The sequence below is a fragment of the Palaemon carinicauda genome, chromosome 19 (assembly GCF_036898095.1).
Source record: "Palaemon carinicauda isolate YSFRI2023 chromosome 19, ASM3689809v2, whole genome shotgun sequence".
Taxonomy (NCBI): domain Eukaryota; kingdom Metazoa; phylum Arthropoda; class Malacostraca; order Decapoda; family Palaemonidae; genus Palaemon; species Palaemon carinicauda.
The window spans coordinates 24,327,610-24,343,213 of record NC_090743.1 but is presented as its reverse complement, the minus strand read 5'-3'; the positions used below and the strand labels follow the sequence as shown (position 1 = coordinate 24,343,213).

The window sequence follows — 15,604 nt, the reverse complement described above, 5'->3', positions numbered from 1 at the left end:
GGTTTATTGCCGCTCGTATGTCGCTGCTATCTTTTATGACATTTGCGTGTAGCGAAAGACCAAAATACCAATGTCTCCAAAATAAATAATACTTTATCTGTCCATATTTCTAAGGATTTTGGTGGATTTAATCAAAATGTCTGATATATGTGAAGTTGGAAATCTATTTACGTATCCTTAATAAAAACAAAAGCTGCAATTAGCCAAACAGTAGACCTTTATGACATTAAATAATGTTATGGTCGTGTGACGTGTCGAAAAGCTCATTTCGTAGAAACTTTCTTGGGTCTTGTTTAAGCGACTATACGTCACAGTGGGGACAGTGAGGATTGTCTGATATTACCAAAAATATTTAATCTGCTACAAAGATTAATCTGTTATTGACATAAATTTATAACTAATTGGAAACTGCAATTAACTTTACATTAGCACTATACGTATCGATGATTTTTGTTGAACTTCATAGTAATGAATCACCCAATCTATCGTGAATCATTATGAAAGTTCTCATGATACAGTACTGCCAGTAATTATGTTTACGGACTACGTTCAAGTTATAATTTTCCTAATTGAAATTACATGCAAGTGAAGTGTCTTGTGTGAGTAAAGAAGGTATAAAAAAGTAAAAAAAAAATGCACTACGTCAAATCTGTGCGCGTGAAACCCTACGGATCGCCCTCATACATTTTAATTTACTTACCATAATTCATATGTAATTTGCAGTTATTTTCTCGTGTTTACATCCAATAGGTTTTAACTTTCTTATTTTAATTCTGGTATATTTACTAGATTTTTAAAAAAACAATACAAGGTTAAGTTATTGGTGAATATTAATCGATTTGGGTGAGCTTGGAAAGGCTAATCCATTTCTTACGCTATTACTGCATACACCCCTATATATATATATATATATATATATATATATATATATATATATATATATATATATATATATATATATATATATATATATATATATATATATATATATTTATATATATATATATATATATATATAATATATATATATATATATATATTGTGTGTGTGTGTTTATATATTCACTGACCTTCAAATGAAGTTAACATCATCTTTACAGTTTCACTGCGTTTGGCAATGGACATTGTGTGCTTTTGATTAAATTGAACCATAGATTAGATAAACGAGACCAATCGACTAACCATAGTCATCACTTTACCTGTGCCCAGTTTTCTCTCTTCCCACCCCCATACCAAGTCATAGGCCCAAATTCCTAAATCCAATTGAAAATCAAACCATTGTTCTCTAGTCTTGGGTAGTGCTATAGCCTCTGTACCATGGTTTTCTACTGCCTTGGGTTAGAGTGCTCTTCCTTGGGGATACAGTCAGGCACACTATTCTATCTGTTAACTTATTTCCTCGCTGGACTATTTTCCCTGTTGGAGCTTTTGGGATTATAGCCTCTGTACTATGGTCTTCCTCTACCATGGGTTAGAGTTCTCTTGGTTGGGGGTACAGTCAGGCACACTATTCTATCTGTTAACATATTTCCTCACTGGACTATTTTCCCTGTTGGAGCTTTTGGGATTATAGCATCCTGCTTTTCCAACTATGGTTGTATCTTAGCTGGTGATAACAATAATAGCAATAACCCTTTTCCCTCAAACAGGTGAATCGCGGGAAGTTCGGGTGAGCGACGCTGTGCTGGCCGCGGCGGCTTCCTTGCTGACAGGTTCCCGCGAGTTCACCGTCATGGCGACTCTTCAGCAGGAGGACCGAAATGCTGGCACCATCCTCGCCTTCTCCCGCGGCAATCAGCACTTTCTCGAGTTGCAAGCGTCCGGCAGGAAGGATGAAATTAGGTTACATTACATCCACAATGGTGCAGTACACGTTGAGACCTTTCCCTATCGAATTGCAGATCAGCGGTGGCACAAGGTGAGGAACTGACTGGTGAATTTAGAGTAATATGTGTGATTGGTAGGGAAGATATGTTCATTTGTAATCGTTAAATGTTTATTTAATATATGCACATGTTTTTATGCTAGATATGATACCATTTGTTGTGTATGCACATGTTTCCATTAAAAACACATTGGGAAACCCTCTTCATCATGGCCATAGACTTAATTTTCATTTGATATATTGGACAGCAACTATTATATAATTTGATTTATAGAAAATTATAAAGAATCTACAGTACTTTAAAACTGGCTTACTATTAGTATATTTTGATTAAAAAAAATAGATTACACAGATCTACTTTAAATGTGGCCTTCATCCCAAACCAGGTATCAGTAGTAGTGAGTGGCAATCAAGTGGAGTTGTGGGTGGACTGTTCCCGCGTTTATCGTCGCTTGGCGCCATCTCCTGTAACCAATTTGACGGCCTTAGCCTCTCTTGCTCCACCGATCGACCCAGCTGATCCAACGCTTAGTCAAGACCCATCGTTTCGTGATGCCCCTATAGCTCTCTATTTAGGACAACGCAATGCTAAACATTTTTTATTCAAGGTGATATATAAGGAGAACATTGTAAATGGTTTGTGATGGATTTCTTTGAGAATTCTGGGTTGTTAGTCTCTTGGAAACTTTTCAAGTACTGTACAGTTAGTTTCAATCACGAGATGTGAAGATGCCTTTGTCTTTATGGCTAATCTTTAGATATTGTACTTTATGGAACTTTATTGTTATTTATCTATCATTTATTTGAAATGGAAAATTTTAATTTATCCTGATGTATATTAAAGAAATTTAGGGATTTTGATAACCTTTAAACGTTTTATAAGGATTTTACGAGCATTGTATATATTATATTAGTAGTAAATTGGTTCAAGTCCTATTGAAATGTATTTTCTAATTTATACTTGCAAACTGACAGTGACTTCGGTAACTTTAACAAATAAATGACAATTAATTAGTAATATTTTGCAGATTTGATCTTGATTTGGGAATGAAAATTCAGTAAATGTTGATTAGATAAAATTTAGTAAATAAATGTTGATTAATAGATATTTTTATCAAATTAGTGTCAATAGATAGGTACCCTTTAGCGAATTGATCATGATTAGTAGATAGAATTTTGTTAGTGTCAATAAATAGATAATAATTCGAAAATGTATCACTAAATTATACAGTTTTGCTGATTAATGTCGATTAAAAGGTAACATTTAGTAAATTAATGTTGATAAATATAATAAAATATAACAAATTAATTGGTAACATAGTAAATTTATGTTGATTAATGGATAAAATTTAGCAAAATAATGTCAATTGATAGATAACAGTTAGCAAATTATTATTAATGCTTACCAAATTAGTGATAATTTTTAGCATAGGAATATTGATTAGTGAATAAAATCTATCAAATTAATGCCAATTGATAGCATTGAGCAAGTGAATGGCGATTAACAGATGTATAGACAATTTATATCAATTTTGAGATATTTTAGCAAATTAACAATATTTAGTAAATTGATAATGATTAATATAATTTCCCCATTAGGGAGCACTACAAGATGTCCGCCTGGTTTCTGGAGCAGCCGGTTATTTGTTGCAGTGCCCCCAAGCCGATGCAGATTGCCCAACATGTGGACAATTCCAAGTTCTCTCTGACCAAGTTGTGCAGTTACAGCAACTTGTTACTCAGCTTGCAACACGAGTTAGTACCACCTTTTACTTGTGCGAAATAAAGATACTGTAGATGTTCCGGTGTATATGTGAGATATCTGATTGCTGAGTGTAGATTTTGTATCCTTTGTTATGTGATTATTTTTTTTTTACTTTTTATGCATAATCACTTTTGATTGATTGATTGATTGAAAGTTTTCTGGCATCCTGACATCTAAGGTCATTGACGCCCCTAATCACTTTTGACCTCCACCAACAAAGTTGGAAGGAGGTTATGTTTTTGCCCCTGTTTGTGAACAGCTTCCTGACCTCAATTTTAATCGTAGACTAATGAAACTTGCAGGGATTAACTGTAATGTAAAAAGCTGCAAATGATTCAATTTTGGAAGGTCAATGTCATGGTCAAGCAAAAGGTTCAATTCATTTAATCAATCATAAGTTTGGACATTGTTGTCACAGAGACTTCAGACGTGGTACATATTTGTGTGTATGAAATTCCATGCCACACGTTAGGGTCGAATCTAAGGTCAAGATCAAGCAAAAGGTCAAATTCTGGTCATTAACCATACAGCCACAATTTTAATTATAAAATAATTAAACTTGCAAGGATTTTAAATTGTTATGTAAAGAGCTGGCAGTTATTAAATTATGGAAGGTTAAGGTCACGGACGAGGAAAATTAGTCCAAAAAGTTGAGAAATAAACTGCCCTGGCGGAGGTCTGCGCTCTACTGAGTGCCCCTCTAGTTAAGAATGTTTTCCTTGTTGGTTAATCCTCTTTCCCATGTAAAGTAACTTTTATTTCCACGTTACTAGAGAAAAATACTATTAAGATGATGGAAAATACTTTTCCAGGTATATTATTCAGTCCTGTTAAATCTATATCATGGTTTTTATTTATTTTTTCTAGTAAGCTCTTATTGTTATGGTGATGAATTTAAACATAGTGTTTATTGAGGTATTTTAGCTATTTGATTGTTTTTTTTTCATCAAGATTTAAAAAATCTCCTAGAATATTTGTAACTTCAAGAATTTTTGATGAGATAATGTACTTTAAGAATGAATATTGTTGTGTAGCAGGAAATATATACAGTATGACTTTTTTCACAGATGAAAAATAAATAATACCTATGATGTAATAGGAAATATATGTGATTTTTCATTGGTTAAAAATATCTGACGTAATATGAAATATGATATTTTTTTCACAGTTAACAGAATCAGAAGCCCGTTTAGCTGCTGTGGAGGAGTGTGACTGCCAAAGGTCGTGTCGGGTTAATGGTACAGTTAGACAGGACGGTGCTACGTGGAAAAGTGGATGTGAAATCTGCTCATGTGTGGTAAGTCTAAAGGCACCAGAAGTCCATTGGGGGAACTCCACTGTAATACCCAAAAGGAGTTGAGGTTTTTGAAACTGTGTTAAAGAAGCTGAACTTATAATTTGCTTTTTTTAAGAGTTGGATATGGGGTCATAACTCTTATAATTACCATTTACGTAGTTTTATTGAGTTATGAAATAAACAAAGTTCATTTAGTCCAGCACATGTAATGCATTTGTTCTTTATTTATGATCATTATTTTTTTCTGAGTTCTTAGGATCAGTTGCTAGTAAAACCTTTCATTACAGTCAACCATTTTGAATTTTAGAACCAAAATTTAGAAATACTGTGTTTTAATGCATCATTGGAATTGAATAAAAGAAATAGTACAGTATTTTGAAAATTAGAACCAAAATTACATTCAAATGAGGAAATACTGTGTTTTAATGCACCATGGGAATTGAATTAAAGATTTGATATCTAGAAAAATAAACTGCAATAAAATATTTGTACACTATTGTTTAGGGGCTAATTAGCAGATAGGCTCTTGAAGTTACCATTTAGTCAGAAATGAAGGCCAGAGAATATTTAGCCCAACTTCTATACATTAATTGCTGTCCATTTTATATTGATATGTTCACTTAAGGGTAATTTTGATGTACTTGTAAATACAGAAATAAATATTAGGTAAATATATTTGCTAAGTAGCCTGCGAATAAATGTATATGAATCGTAATATGAGAACATGAAGTTTACGTGTACAGTAGTAGCAAAGAAAAATTGCTTGTTTTAACCTTAGCTCTGCCATTGTGGACATAGTACATTTTGAAATATGATTTACCTATGAACTGGAATTTCAGGGAAAAAAACATTCCTTAAGCTACTAAAAACAAAGCAAATATTAGTGAATGATTAAATTTCTCCAACACTTGAATACTAAGGTTTCTAACAACTGTGTTAAAGATTTTATTCTTTTGTTTGCTTTCAAGGTTTATTTTTACACATTTCAAGTATTTTGTCTGTTTTTACCATTATCAGTACCTTCACAATCTTTGAGTTCATATTATGTTGATTAGTGTGCATTGCAGTTTAGTACCAGGTAAATAGGGCATGTCTCAGTACTTGATTGGCATGCTACAGTACACAGTGTTACTTGCATCTTCGGTAGTTAAGTATGTAATTGGGTCTTTATTTGTGGTCAATAATTTGTCTCATTCTGTGCAGCATGGTGAAGTAACGTGTCGACCAATCCCTTGTCCAGGAGTGACGTGCAAAAATCCTGTCTACACGGAAGGAGAGTGTTGTCCAGTATGCTTAAGTAAGTTAACCATTTTTCATAACTGATCAGATTAGTGTGGCACTTCTTTAGAGAACTTGATTCATTTGAGTTCACTGCTGTAGCTGACACATACTTAGAGAAAATTTCTTAGCAAAATTGTTATTATTTATATGTCAAGGTTTTCGATGAACCCTGAAGTAGACAGTGTGCATTGATGGTACAATTTCATACAGAAATGTTTCTTGAAAAGGCATAGAAGAAAATGGATGGCAGTTGGGACTGTGCCCATTTCATCATTCCAAAACTTTTCGAGCAGAGATACTGTTTGCAAATTTTTACAAGAGTACTTGTTCTGTTGAGATCTTTGAAGTTAGTAAATCATAAGATATTGATGAAAAATATTCCAGATCTGTGATAAATTCAAACTTCTAAAAGAAATAAAATTTGAACATTATTAAAAATACTGTTATAAAATGTCAATATTAAAGTATTGGAATCTTCTGGCTTTTTCACCATTAAGACACTGACCTTCCCAGGGTCTTTTATTGGGGAAAGAACATATGATTGATATTTTTTGTTTGTGTCCAAATAATTTTATTTATTTCATATATTTATTTGATATTTGTTCAATTATGTATATTTTTATTCTTTTCTATTTATGCAAAGGATTTTGAAGTTGATATGCCCTATGCTATGTTACACACTGTTTGTTGTCAAAACACTTACTTATATTGTTATGGAGCTTAGAAACAACCCATTGAATGAATTGGTATGGAGCTTAATGAGAAGAGAATAAATGCTTTGAAACATTACTAACCTGTTTTACACAGCATGCATGTACAAGATTATAAAGTTATATATTGCAGTAGTTGTGCACCTTGTTAAGAATCTAGTCCTCTCCCCCACACCACAGCAAGCACTCGGGATCCAATCCAAGGAGTTAAAGAGTTTTGATCGAGACTTCGCTAAGACTACTGTGCAGATTTTAACCCTAGAATGCAACGCAAAGCAAACTATTAAGTAAAAACTACGTTACACAATGTAGAATTAAATAAAGACTTGCTTCAGTGCATTTTTCAACATAGTTTAAATGAGTGATAGTTGACTTGCGAGTTTGCACTATATTTCTTCAAGCTTATTAGCTTCCATTAGTTTCAACTTTAGCATTTTCCGAAGCAAAAATTTTACAATTCGCACACCGCAGTACCACTTCAAGTTTCACATTAACACAAATACAAAAAAAATAAATACCACTTGGAGAGAGCTGATGTGCAAAGGAGTTGAACGGTGTCTGACTGAGTGAAGGAGACATAAGTGTTTGGAACCCCCAAAATGCAACGAGTACATTGGCTGAGCGAACTGGTACATCGTTGTCTCGTTCAACAAGCTGTGAGTGTTTTGGGCTTCTAACTTTTGATTTTATTAATTTTTAAGAGCTTTTTCAATACAGTTCTTTGAAATGAAGCTAATAAGAGGAAGAGTGTACTTTTGTTTTTGTATATTACGAAGTTTGCATTTTTATTGCATGTACACAATGTACACAATACGTTAATTCAAGTTCTGTGTAAGTGATAAGTTTTAGAGATGGTTCTGATTTCAGTTTTGGAGAAGTACAGTACATTATCATTATTTAGCTTTGAATCCTTTGCCGCATGCTGTGTTCATACATAAATTTAGGTGTATTTCATCTCGGTGTCGATACTGCGTACACTGATACTATACTCCATAGAAATCTAAGAAGTGTGACAGCACCCAGTTGTTTTTATAATTGTTTTGTTGTTGATCATTTCAATTTTAATGCACAGTTGTCATGGAATAATTTCTCAAAAGCATATTTTTGTAAACTATAGTATAAATTGTTTTACTTGATTGGTTTTCAGCCCACAGCTTTTTTATGAGATATACTACTCATAATTTCTTTATGTGCATGTAGAATAGAGTTGATATAGTAGGGCTCTATAGAGACTGCACTGACTAAAAGAGTGGTTTCGTAGTCCAGGTGTTTTATAGGCCCTCTAGTCATGGTGAAGTAAGTTTATTTTTATTATCTGGGGAAAAAGATTATACTATTATAATACTGCATAAGTCACTGGCAGTTCTGTATTAGAATATGTATATTTTATTTTATTTGATTTAGAGTTTTAGTGTCTAAATCAGCTTAAACGATATTTAGTGTATAAAGTACTTTAACAAGATGACTTAGTCACATATTTAAAATCATAAACTAAAGTATGAAAATATTTTCAAGAACATTTCATGCCTGGGTTTTGTGCCACAATTTTTCAGCATGCTGTATTCATACAGTACGAGTATAACAAATTGGTTGGGTATTTATGAACCTTATTGTTCATATTACATTTGTTTTTACCAAGATTTGCTTTTGATGTTGTAAATTTCTTTTTTTGGGGAAGGATGAATAAAAGATTAATATATTGCAGTATCAAATAACTGGTGGTATTGTTTTATTTTATTTTTCATCCCCTACTGAACAAGAGAAGTTCTGTAAATTGTGTTTTTTCTCATTTATTCTATTCAAAGCAGCATACACTACAGTATAAAGCACGAACATTTATGTAAGAGCATTTTCACGCCCAAGTCTTATATACCAAGTACAGTATATTGAGAAGATATAACTTGAAATATTCATAGTCATAGTTGATTTATTTGGGAATACCTTAAAATCAAGTGAACTTCTTACATTTAGGGCACTTTTTGAAGGAACCTAAACAGTGTCAAGTTGTAGGTACCAAATATTCATCAATTAAAAATGCTCCATGACTCTAATAGCCGTGTATCCTATTTTCTTTTTATGCTATTTACATGTAAAGATTTGGTTTCATTCTTGAAACATTTTGGTCAAGCAGAATTTGAGTAATCTTCAATCAAATTTTTCTTATATCTCGACAGTAGTTTCATTATTTATTGAAGGAAACAGTTATTTTATGACATCCTTTTTGTTAAATTCCCATTACGTATTAATCAATATTTTTAATGTAAGGTAATAGCATTCTTATTGTTTTATATTTTTTTTTCATTTAATACATTGTATGAAGTCTTTGCACATGGTCATATGTTTTTACCACCAGCATAAGGATATAAGTTTTGTGCATGTTTCCCCTTTTTGGTGTTGTGGAGATGATTTTTCTTCCTCTTTAAATATTCAGTCCTTCTGTGTAACTTTTGTTAGCAGGACTAGCCATTTTTATATTTGGACAATACCTATGGTTATTAATTTCTTTGTATAATACTTTTTGCTTTACAGAACAATGTTCACTTAAAGGTGTTGTATATGATCATGGAGAAGTTGTGTCACCTCGCCAATGTGTAGATTGTGAGTGTCGAGATGGCAAGATGCAATGTAGAAGAATTGATCCAGAGGAAACTTGTCCACCCCTTCCGTGCCCCGAAAACGAACAATTTACAGTACCCGGGCAATGTTGTAAATTTTGCCCAGATGTCGATTACTGTGCTCAAGGCCATGACTGCCACGCTAACGCTACCTGCATTAACCTCCAGACAACCTACGCCTGCCACTGCAATACTGGTTTTGCCGGTAGTAATGGAAGACTTTGTACAGGTAAAATATTTTAGTTTTGTAAATTTTTTTTCCTTGTGCAGGCAAAGAATGGATGTTATGATTGTTTTTGTTTACCATTGTAATAAACACAATTTATCAGTTGTTAATTATGAATACATTAAGGGTACGCTGGTTTCATGTGACAAATTTCAGTACTGTATAGTCTTATGCATTTATATATGGTGGGCTGAATTGATGCTTTAGGATGGGAGACTGTATTACTTAAGGTATTTAAAATACTTTTGGATCAGTTTTCATTTACTGCATTGGCAAATACATTTTTTAAATGTTAATAAACATAGCTGGTAATAGAAATAGTGTAATGTATTCCAACTAACTGCTTTGCAAAGTCGATTTATATGTATTATAGAAATTTTTGGGAATTGATAATGCTTTAGAAATTAAAATTTCGTAAAAAAAAAATTTTGCTAGAGTCATGTCTGCCTCATTTTGTATCCAAATCTACTTATTGCCATACATCATCATGTAAACTCAATGCAGTAATCCACTAGAGGGGCTAAGACTATTTCGGTGAAAGAAATTGAAGTTTTCAGACTGTTAGGGTAGACATCAACATTTAACCAGCTTCAAGAAGGAAGCATTAATATGAACATCCTACTCTGATTTGTAGCCAGTTTTTTAGTTTTAAATGTCTTTTCAATATTTATATATGATTCTTATTCACTGTTTGAAATGGCAATGGATGTTCAAGGTTAATATTAAAGGAGAAATTCCAGTTGAGTAGAGAACAAGAAGAGAAGTTGTCAGTAGAGAATGAGATGTTGTAAGCTTGTAAATGGTTTTAAAACTTATCATCTATTAAGATTGTTTAACTACGTAAACTTTTTAAATATAGATTTAAGATGTAAATGAATACTGTATTTCAGTATAATGCAGCATAAAAATCAGAGTACAGTACACTCTCTATTAATTTAAATTTAGACTGAAAATCAGAAGAAATCAATTTTGCTGAACATTAGAAAGCAGGAAGAGAAAAACAAGTTGCCAGTATGCACAGTTTTACCTCTGTATGGGAGTTTAACAGTATATGTTTACTGTACAGGTAAGTAATTATAAATTTGACTTAGGCAGAATTCTTTTTAATTATACAGTTATTCTGTAATAGTTTGGCAATTTTTATCAGTACATAAGTTATAACTTGGTAATTTTTCTGACATATACTGTACATATTCAAATACTGTACACTAAATGATTGATTCAGTAATCCTTTAAAACTACTTTACTAGTTTACAAATGAGAATCTTCCTTGTTAGAAAACATTAGAGATTTATTAGAAAATCATAGTTTCAAGAACTATAAACAACCTTTTTGGTTTACATGAAAATATAAATTTTCAAGAATTATGGCAATTTATTTTCATCTGCAGATATTGACGAATGTCAAGAAGTGGGCGCTCATCATGGTCATTATTGTCAAGCTCATACCTATTGCATCAATACCATCGGATCTTACATCTGTCAGTGTGAAGATGGCTATGTAAGGGTCGATGAGCTTACTTGTGTCGAGCGCGATGAATGTAGCGAAGGAGCTCACCAGTGTCATGAACATGCATCCTGCACGAATACTCGTGGTGGCTACCATTGCACATGTCATGAGGGATATACTGGAGATGGATTTGATTGCAAGCGTAAGTAATTTTGATTTATGATAATTCCATCTTCAGTTTATGAATGCAGGCTTTAATGTGAAAAAAATATATTACTGTACTGCTGTTTAGGCTGTGAGATATATTCCATTTATTTCCTTTTGTTTTGTAAACTTTGTTATCATCATTAAGTGGTTAATTAAAGTAAAGTTTGTAGGTTACTTAAGTGTTCCGATGGCAACACCCTAGTTAAGCTTTCTAATATATCAATAATGATAATATATAGTCTTGTGTTACAAAATTAAATTGATTGAAAATTGCCAGTTATGTCTGTTTTAAACCTGTCAAGTATAAGTCACAGCAAAGTAGAAAAATTTGGTTATTTAAATATAGTACTGTACCGTACTTTATTGACTAAGCACATCACTTTTATGTAAGTTTAAATCCAAGTATATATAAAAATATGTACAAGGAAAAGGAATACATAAAACAAATTTTATCATAGATCATCAACTTATTTTATGAAAAAGTGAAATATTGGTATGACATATATTATATTATATTCAAAGACACATTCAAAAGTGCTTTTTTACAATATCTTTGATATCAACATACTATAGCCTCTCCCCTAGTTACTACCAAATGTTTATACTATAAGACTGAAAATTTTAAGAAAAATTACACAGTACAGTATTTTTTAAATTAAAAAGATATACAATATTATGCTTACACTTCAAGACCTGGAACTAATAGGGTTAAAAGAAAATAGCAATTGAAAAGTAAAAGTTAGTCGTTTGTTCCTTATTTTCACAATATTTATGACCTGAAGGAGATACAGTATTTGAGAAAAAATGCCTGAGTTTTCTCCAACTTTCCCTGTTACAGTATATACCTTCATACATTTAGTCTCGCTTTTTGTAAAATCCTGCAAGTTCTTCAAACTTCAGCATTACACTTAATGACAAATTTTCTGAAATTCTATTACAGCTGTTTGTAATGCTACCTGTGAAAATGGTGGAATGTGTGTAGCCCCCGGAGTCTGTGAATGTCGTCGAGGATTCAAAGGCCAAGCATGCGAGTTGGATGTTGACGAATGTGCATTAGATTTACATCGCTGTCATTCTAACTCGCGTTGTGTAAATCTGCCCGGATGGTACACTTGCCACTGCCTTCCAGGATACACATCTCTTCTTGCAGACAACAGCCAAGGCTTATTATGTCAAGGTAATAATTTATTGTAATTTATTCCTTTTTTTTTTTTTCAAAACAATGTTAAAGTACTATGGTTTGAAGAACATGATTGTACATTACTGAACTCCTCTGCTATTTTCAGTGCTAAATAAAACTAAGTTTTTCCTCATTCACTTGAATTTTATATGAATTCATGTTTTGTTTATGGGTAACTTCTTAGCAGTGAGGAGGTTTATGAAATTTATTTGTAAAATAGTATACTGTATGTTATTATGTTTAAATTCTCTCTTACATCTCCAAAATTTATTCCTTCATTATCAACTGGTTTTATGGTCTTGCGTACCACATGAAAGCAGTTATGGGGAGGTTTATGAGATTTATTTGTAAGATAGTATACTGTATGTTATTATGTTTAAATTCTCTCTGCCATCTCCAAAATTTATTCTTTCATTATCAATTGGTTTTATAGTCTTGTGTACCACATGAAAGCAGTTATCCAATAGTGTTACTGAAAACAGGATATGAATTACAGCAGTCAGAGGTTTTTATTTAGTGTACTGTATGTCCAAAACAAAAAGAGGCTTTTTCTTTTACTGTACTGTACTTTCTTTTTGCATTCCCAAATAAAGTAAATATTTTCAAAGTTAGTCTTCACCATCAATCAAAAAGTTGTTACTGTTGTAATGTTTACATCTAAAAACTAATGCAATAAATATGTCCTTTTACAGTTGTGGTCTAAAGAAGTGTAGTTTATTGAATTCTTCAACTTTTTCAGATGTGGATGAATGTACGGCTGGAACCTCTACATGCCATGAGACAGCTACTTGTATAAATACAGAAGGATCCTTTTTATGTACCTGTGACAATGGCACAACCTGCTCTCATGGTAAGTAATATGAAGGTTTCTTGGCCTTTGCCCCACTCCATTGCATGTCACACTGAAAATAGTAACTAAGACTCTTTACACATCAATTTTATTTGCAACTGTCCCCCTCATTAACTTTACCTTGGTCCAATTTTCTCCACTTACTGGAAAACATTTCACGTATGCACATTGTATGCAATTTTAGAAATTGAACTCATTCTCTCATTCAACTTTCTAATGAATATGACTGGCTATACAAGTCTAAGTATTGCAGATATAATATACTTTAAAACTAGTTTTATTATAGAAGTCCTTTTTCAAATTACTTGACATTACTGTATGAAAAACAAGGATTTTAATTTAATGGTTTTGCTAACTTATTTAATAAAACTTTTGAAATAAAGTCATGTGAAGATTAGCTTTGTCATCACAAAAAATAACATCGTTTGATTTTCTATGTAAATCATATTTCAGTAATTGTTTATGATTTATTTTTTCAGGTTGTGTTATAAATGGAGTAGAAAGACCACATGGTGATGTGTGGACCCCTACAGGATCTGAATGCTCTCAATGCACATGCTCTGAGGGCACGGTTACCTGTAACCGTTTTGTCTGTGATTGCTCTGATCCCAACGTTGATACTAAATGCTGCCCCCACTGTGATCCACGTGCCTCATGTACCCATCAGGCACAACCACACATCACTTTTCACAGTGGACAACGTTGGATATACCAGTGCCAGACTTGTGAATGTCTTGTAAGTGAAACTGCTGATATATCAAAGTACATCACTGTATTTTTTCTAATATTAACATTGCTGTGTAGGTGGAATTCTGTAAAGATTTTTTATGATGCGATGAGATTGTCAAAAGTCAATTTTTGAGAAAAGTTTTTTTTATACTTTCCATTAAGATTACTTTTATTTCTCAGTATGGAGAGATTGACTGCTGGCCATTGGAGTGCCCACCTGTACAGTGTTCTTCACCTGAGAAGATGCCAGGTGACTGCTGTCCTCGCTGCCCAGATGACCCGTGTATGGCTCCTGAAGGAACTAATACCAGTATAGGGGCCAATGAACCAATGCTAGATTCGGCAAACCCACAAGGATGCCATTATTTAGGCGCCTTCTATCCACCTGGTGCTGAGTGGGCGGCACTGAACGATGACTGCATCACTTGCAGATGTCAGGTATGTGATAGAAATATATTTCATATTTTCTTACAGTTTTAGTAATTGCGCTCATGATTTTAATCACAATACACAAACGTACATGTTTAGGAAAAATAGTTTTGCTTTCAGAGATAACAAGAAAGTTTACCTAATTAAAGGTTACATTGCAGAAAAAACTGATCTTTGAAAACTTCAGTACTGTATGCCATTTACTGTATCACTAGCATTATAAAGAAGACCTTAAAAAGAGAATTCAGCATTGCAGCGCTAAGAAGCCCTTGGTGACTAGTTAACTCCAAAAGTGAACAGAGGGTATTAATGTCATATCACACTTGAATGGCAATGGAAAAGGATTTTTTATTAATATCATAAATACACAATATATAGTGTAAACCATACCCAGTACTTATCAAGACAATCTTAATCAGGGGTAATACTCTTTAAAAAAATTCTTTGAGAAACATAGATGAAAGTGACCATTACATTCTTGCATCTCAATTATTTATTGTTAAAGATAGAAAACAAATTGACAGATTAAAGATTCTTGGATATTTGATTATAAAATGCTGCACATTACAGTATGTATTGACCAGAAGGCCCATCGAGTCTTTTATTGGTATTTTTTTTAGCAGTTTAGAAATGGAAAATCAGGTCAATATTTTCATAGGAATTTCTAAATAAGTGATCAGATGGTCACAAAATTTTGAATCGGGAAGTGAAATTTACTGCCTTATATAACTACTGTATACATCTACACACTAACACTTGCTATAACAATGTTATTTTAAGATTTTATCATTGAAAAGCACATCATTGTATTTGAATATGGTTTTTATTTTTAAATGGTAAATAGTCATTAAAAAGTTAGCTTTCATTGTATAATTCCTAGCTCTAAGTAGTGCAAGAATATTTGTTTAATACGTACAATAAGTTATCTTATGAATGTTGTTTATAAATGTTTTTGAGTTTATGAATGATTAAGTGTAACTAT

The 15,604-nt window shown here is 32.5% G+C and overlaps 1 protein-coding gene across 4 annotated transcripts in view; it reads left to right on the top strand.

The window, feature by feature from the left end:
• LOC137658527 (protein kinase C-binding protein NELL2a-like) overlaps nucleotides 1-15,604 on the top strand; it is a 272,490-nt gene that overhangs the window by 244,298 nt on the left and 12,588 nt on the right. For all 4 annotated transcript variants that reach the window (XR_011047356.1, XM_068393320.1, XM_068393321.1 and 1 more), the window contains 11 exons: nucleotides 1,649-1,917; nucleotides 2,271-2,492; nucleotides 3,484-3,639; nucleotides 4,818-4,946; nucleotides 6,150-6,243; nucleotides 9,467-9,781; nucleotides 11,169-11,429; nucleotides 12,375-12,611; nucleotides 13,354-13,464; nucleotides 13,944-14,200; nucleotides 14,374-14,631. Coding sequence is in view for 3 of the 4 variants with exons in the window: in XM_068393320.1 (XP_068249421.1) it covers nucleotides 1,649-1,917; nucleotides 2,271-2,492; nucleotides 3,484-3,639; nucleotides 4,818-4,946; nucleotides 6,150-6,243; nucleotides 9,467-9,781; nucleotides 11,169-11,429; nucleotides 12,375-12,611; nucleotides 13,354-13,464; nucleotides 13,944-14,200; nucleotides 14,374-14,631 (2,309 nt within the window). In the remaining variant the exon portion in view is untranslated. The remainder of the gene's footprint in view (nucleotides 1-1,648; nucleotides 1,918-2,270; nucleotides 2,493-3,483; nucleotides 3,640-4,817; nucleotides 4,947-6,149; nucleotides 6,244-9,466; nucleotides 9,782-11,168; nucleotides 11,430-12,374; nucleotides 12,612-13,353; nucleotides 13,465-13,943; nucleotides 14,201-14,373; nucleotides 14,632-15,604) is intronic.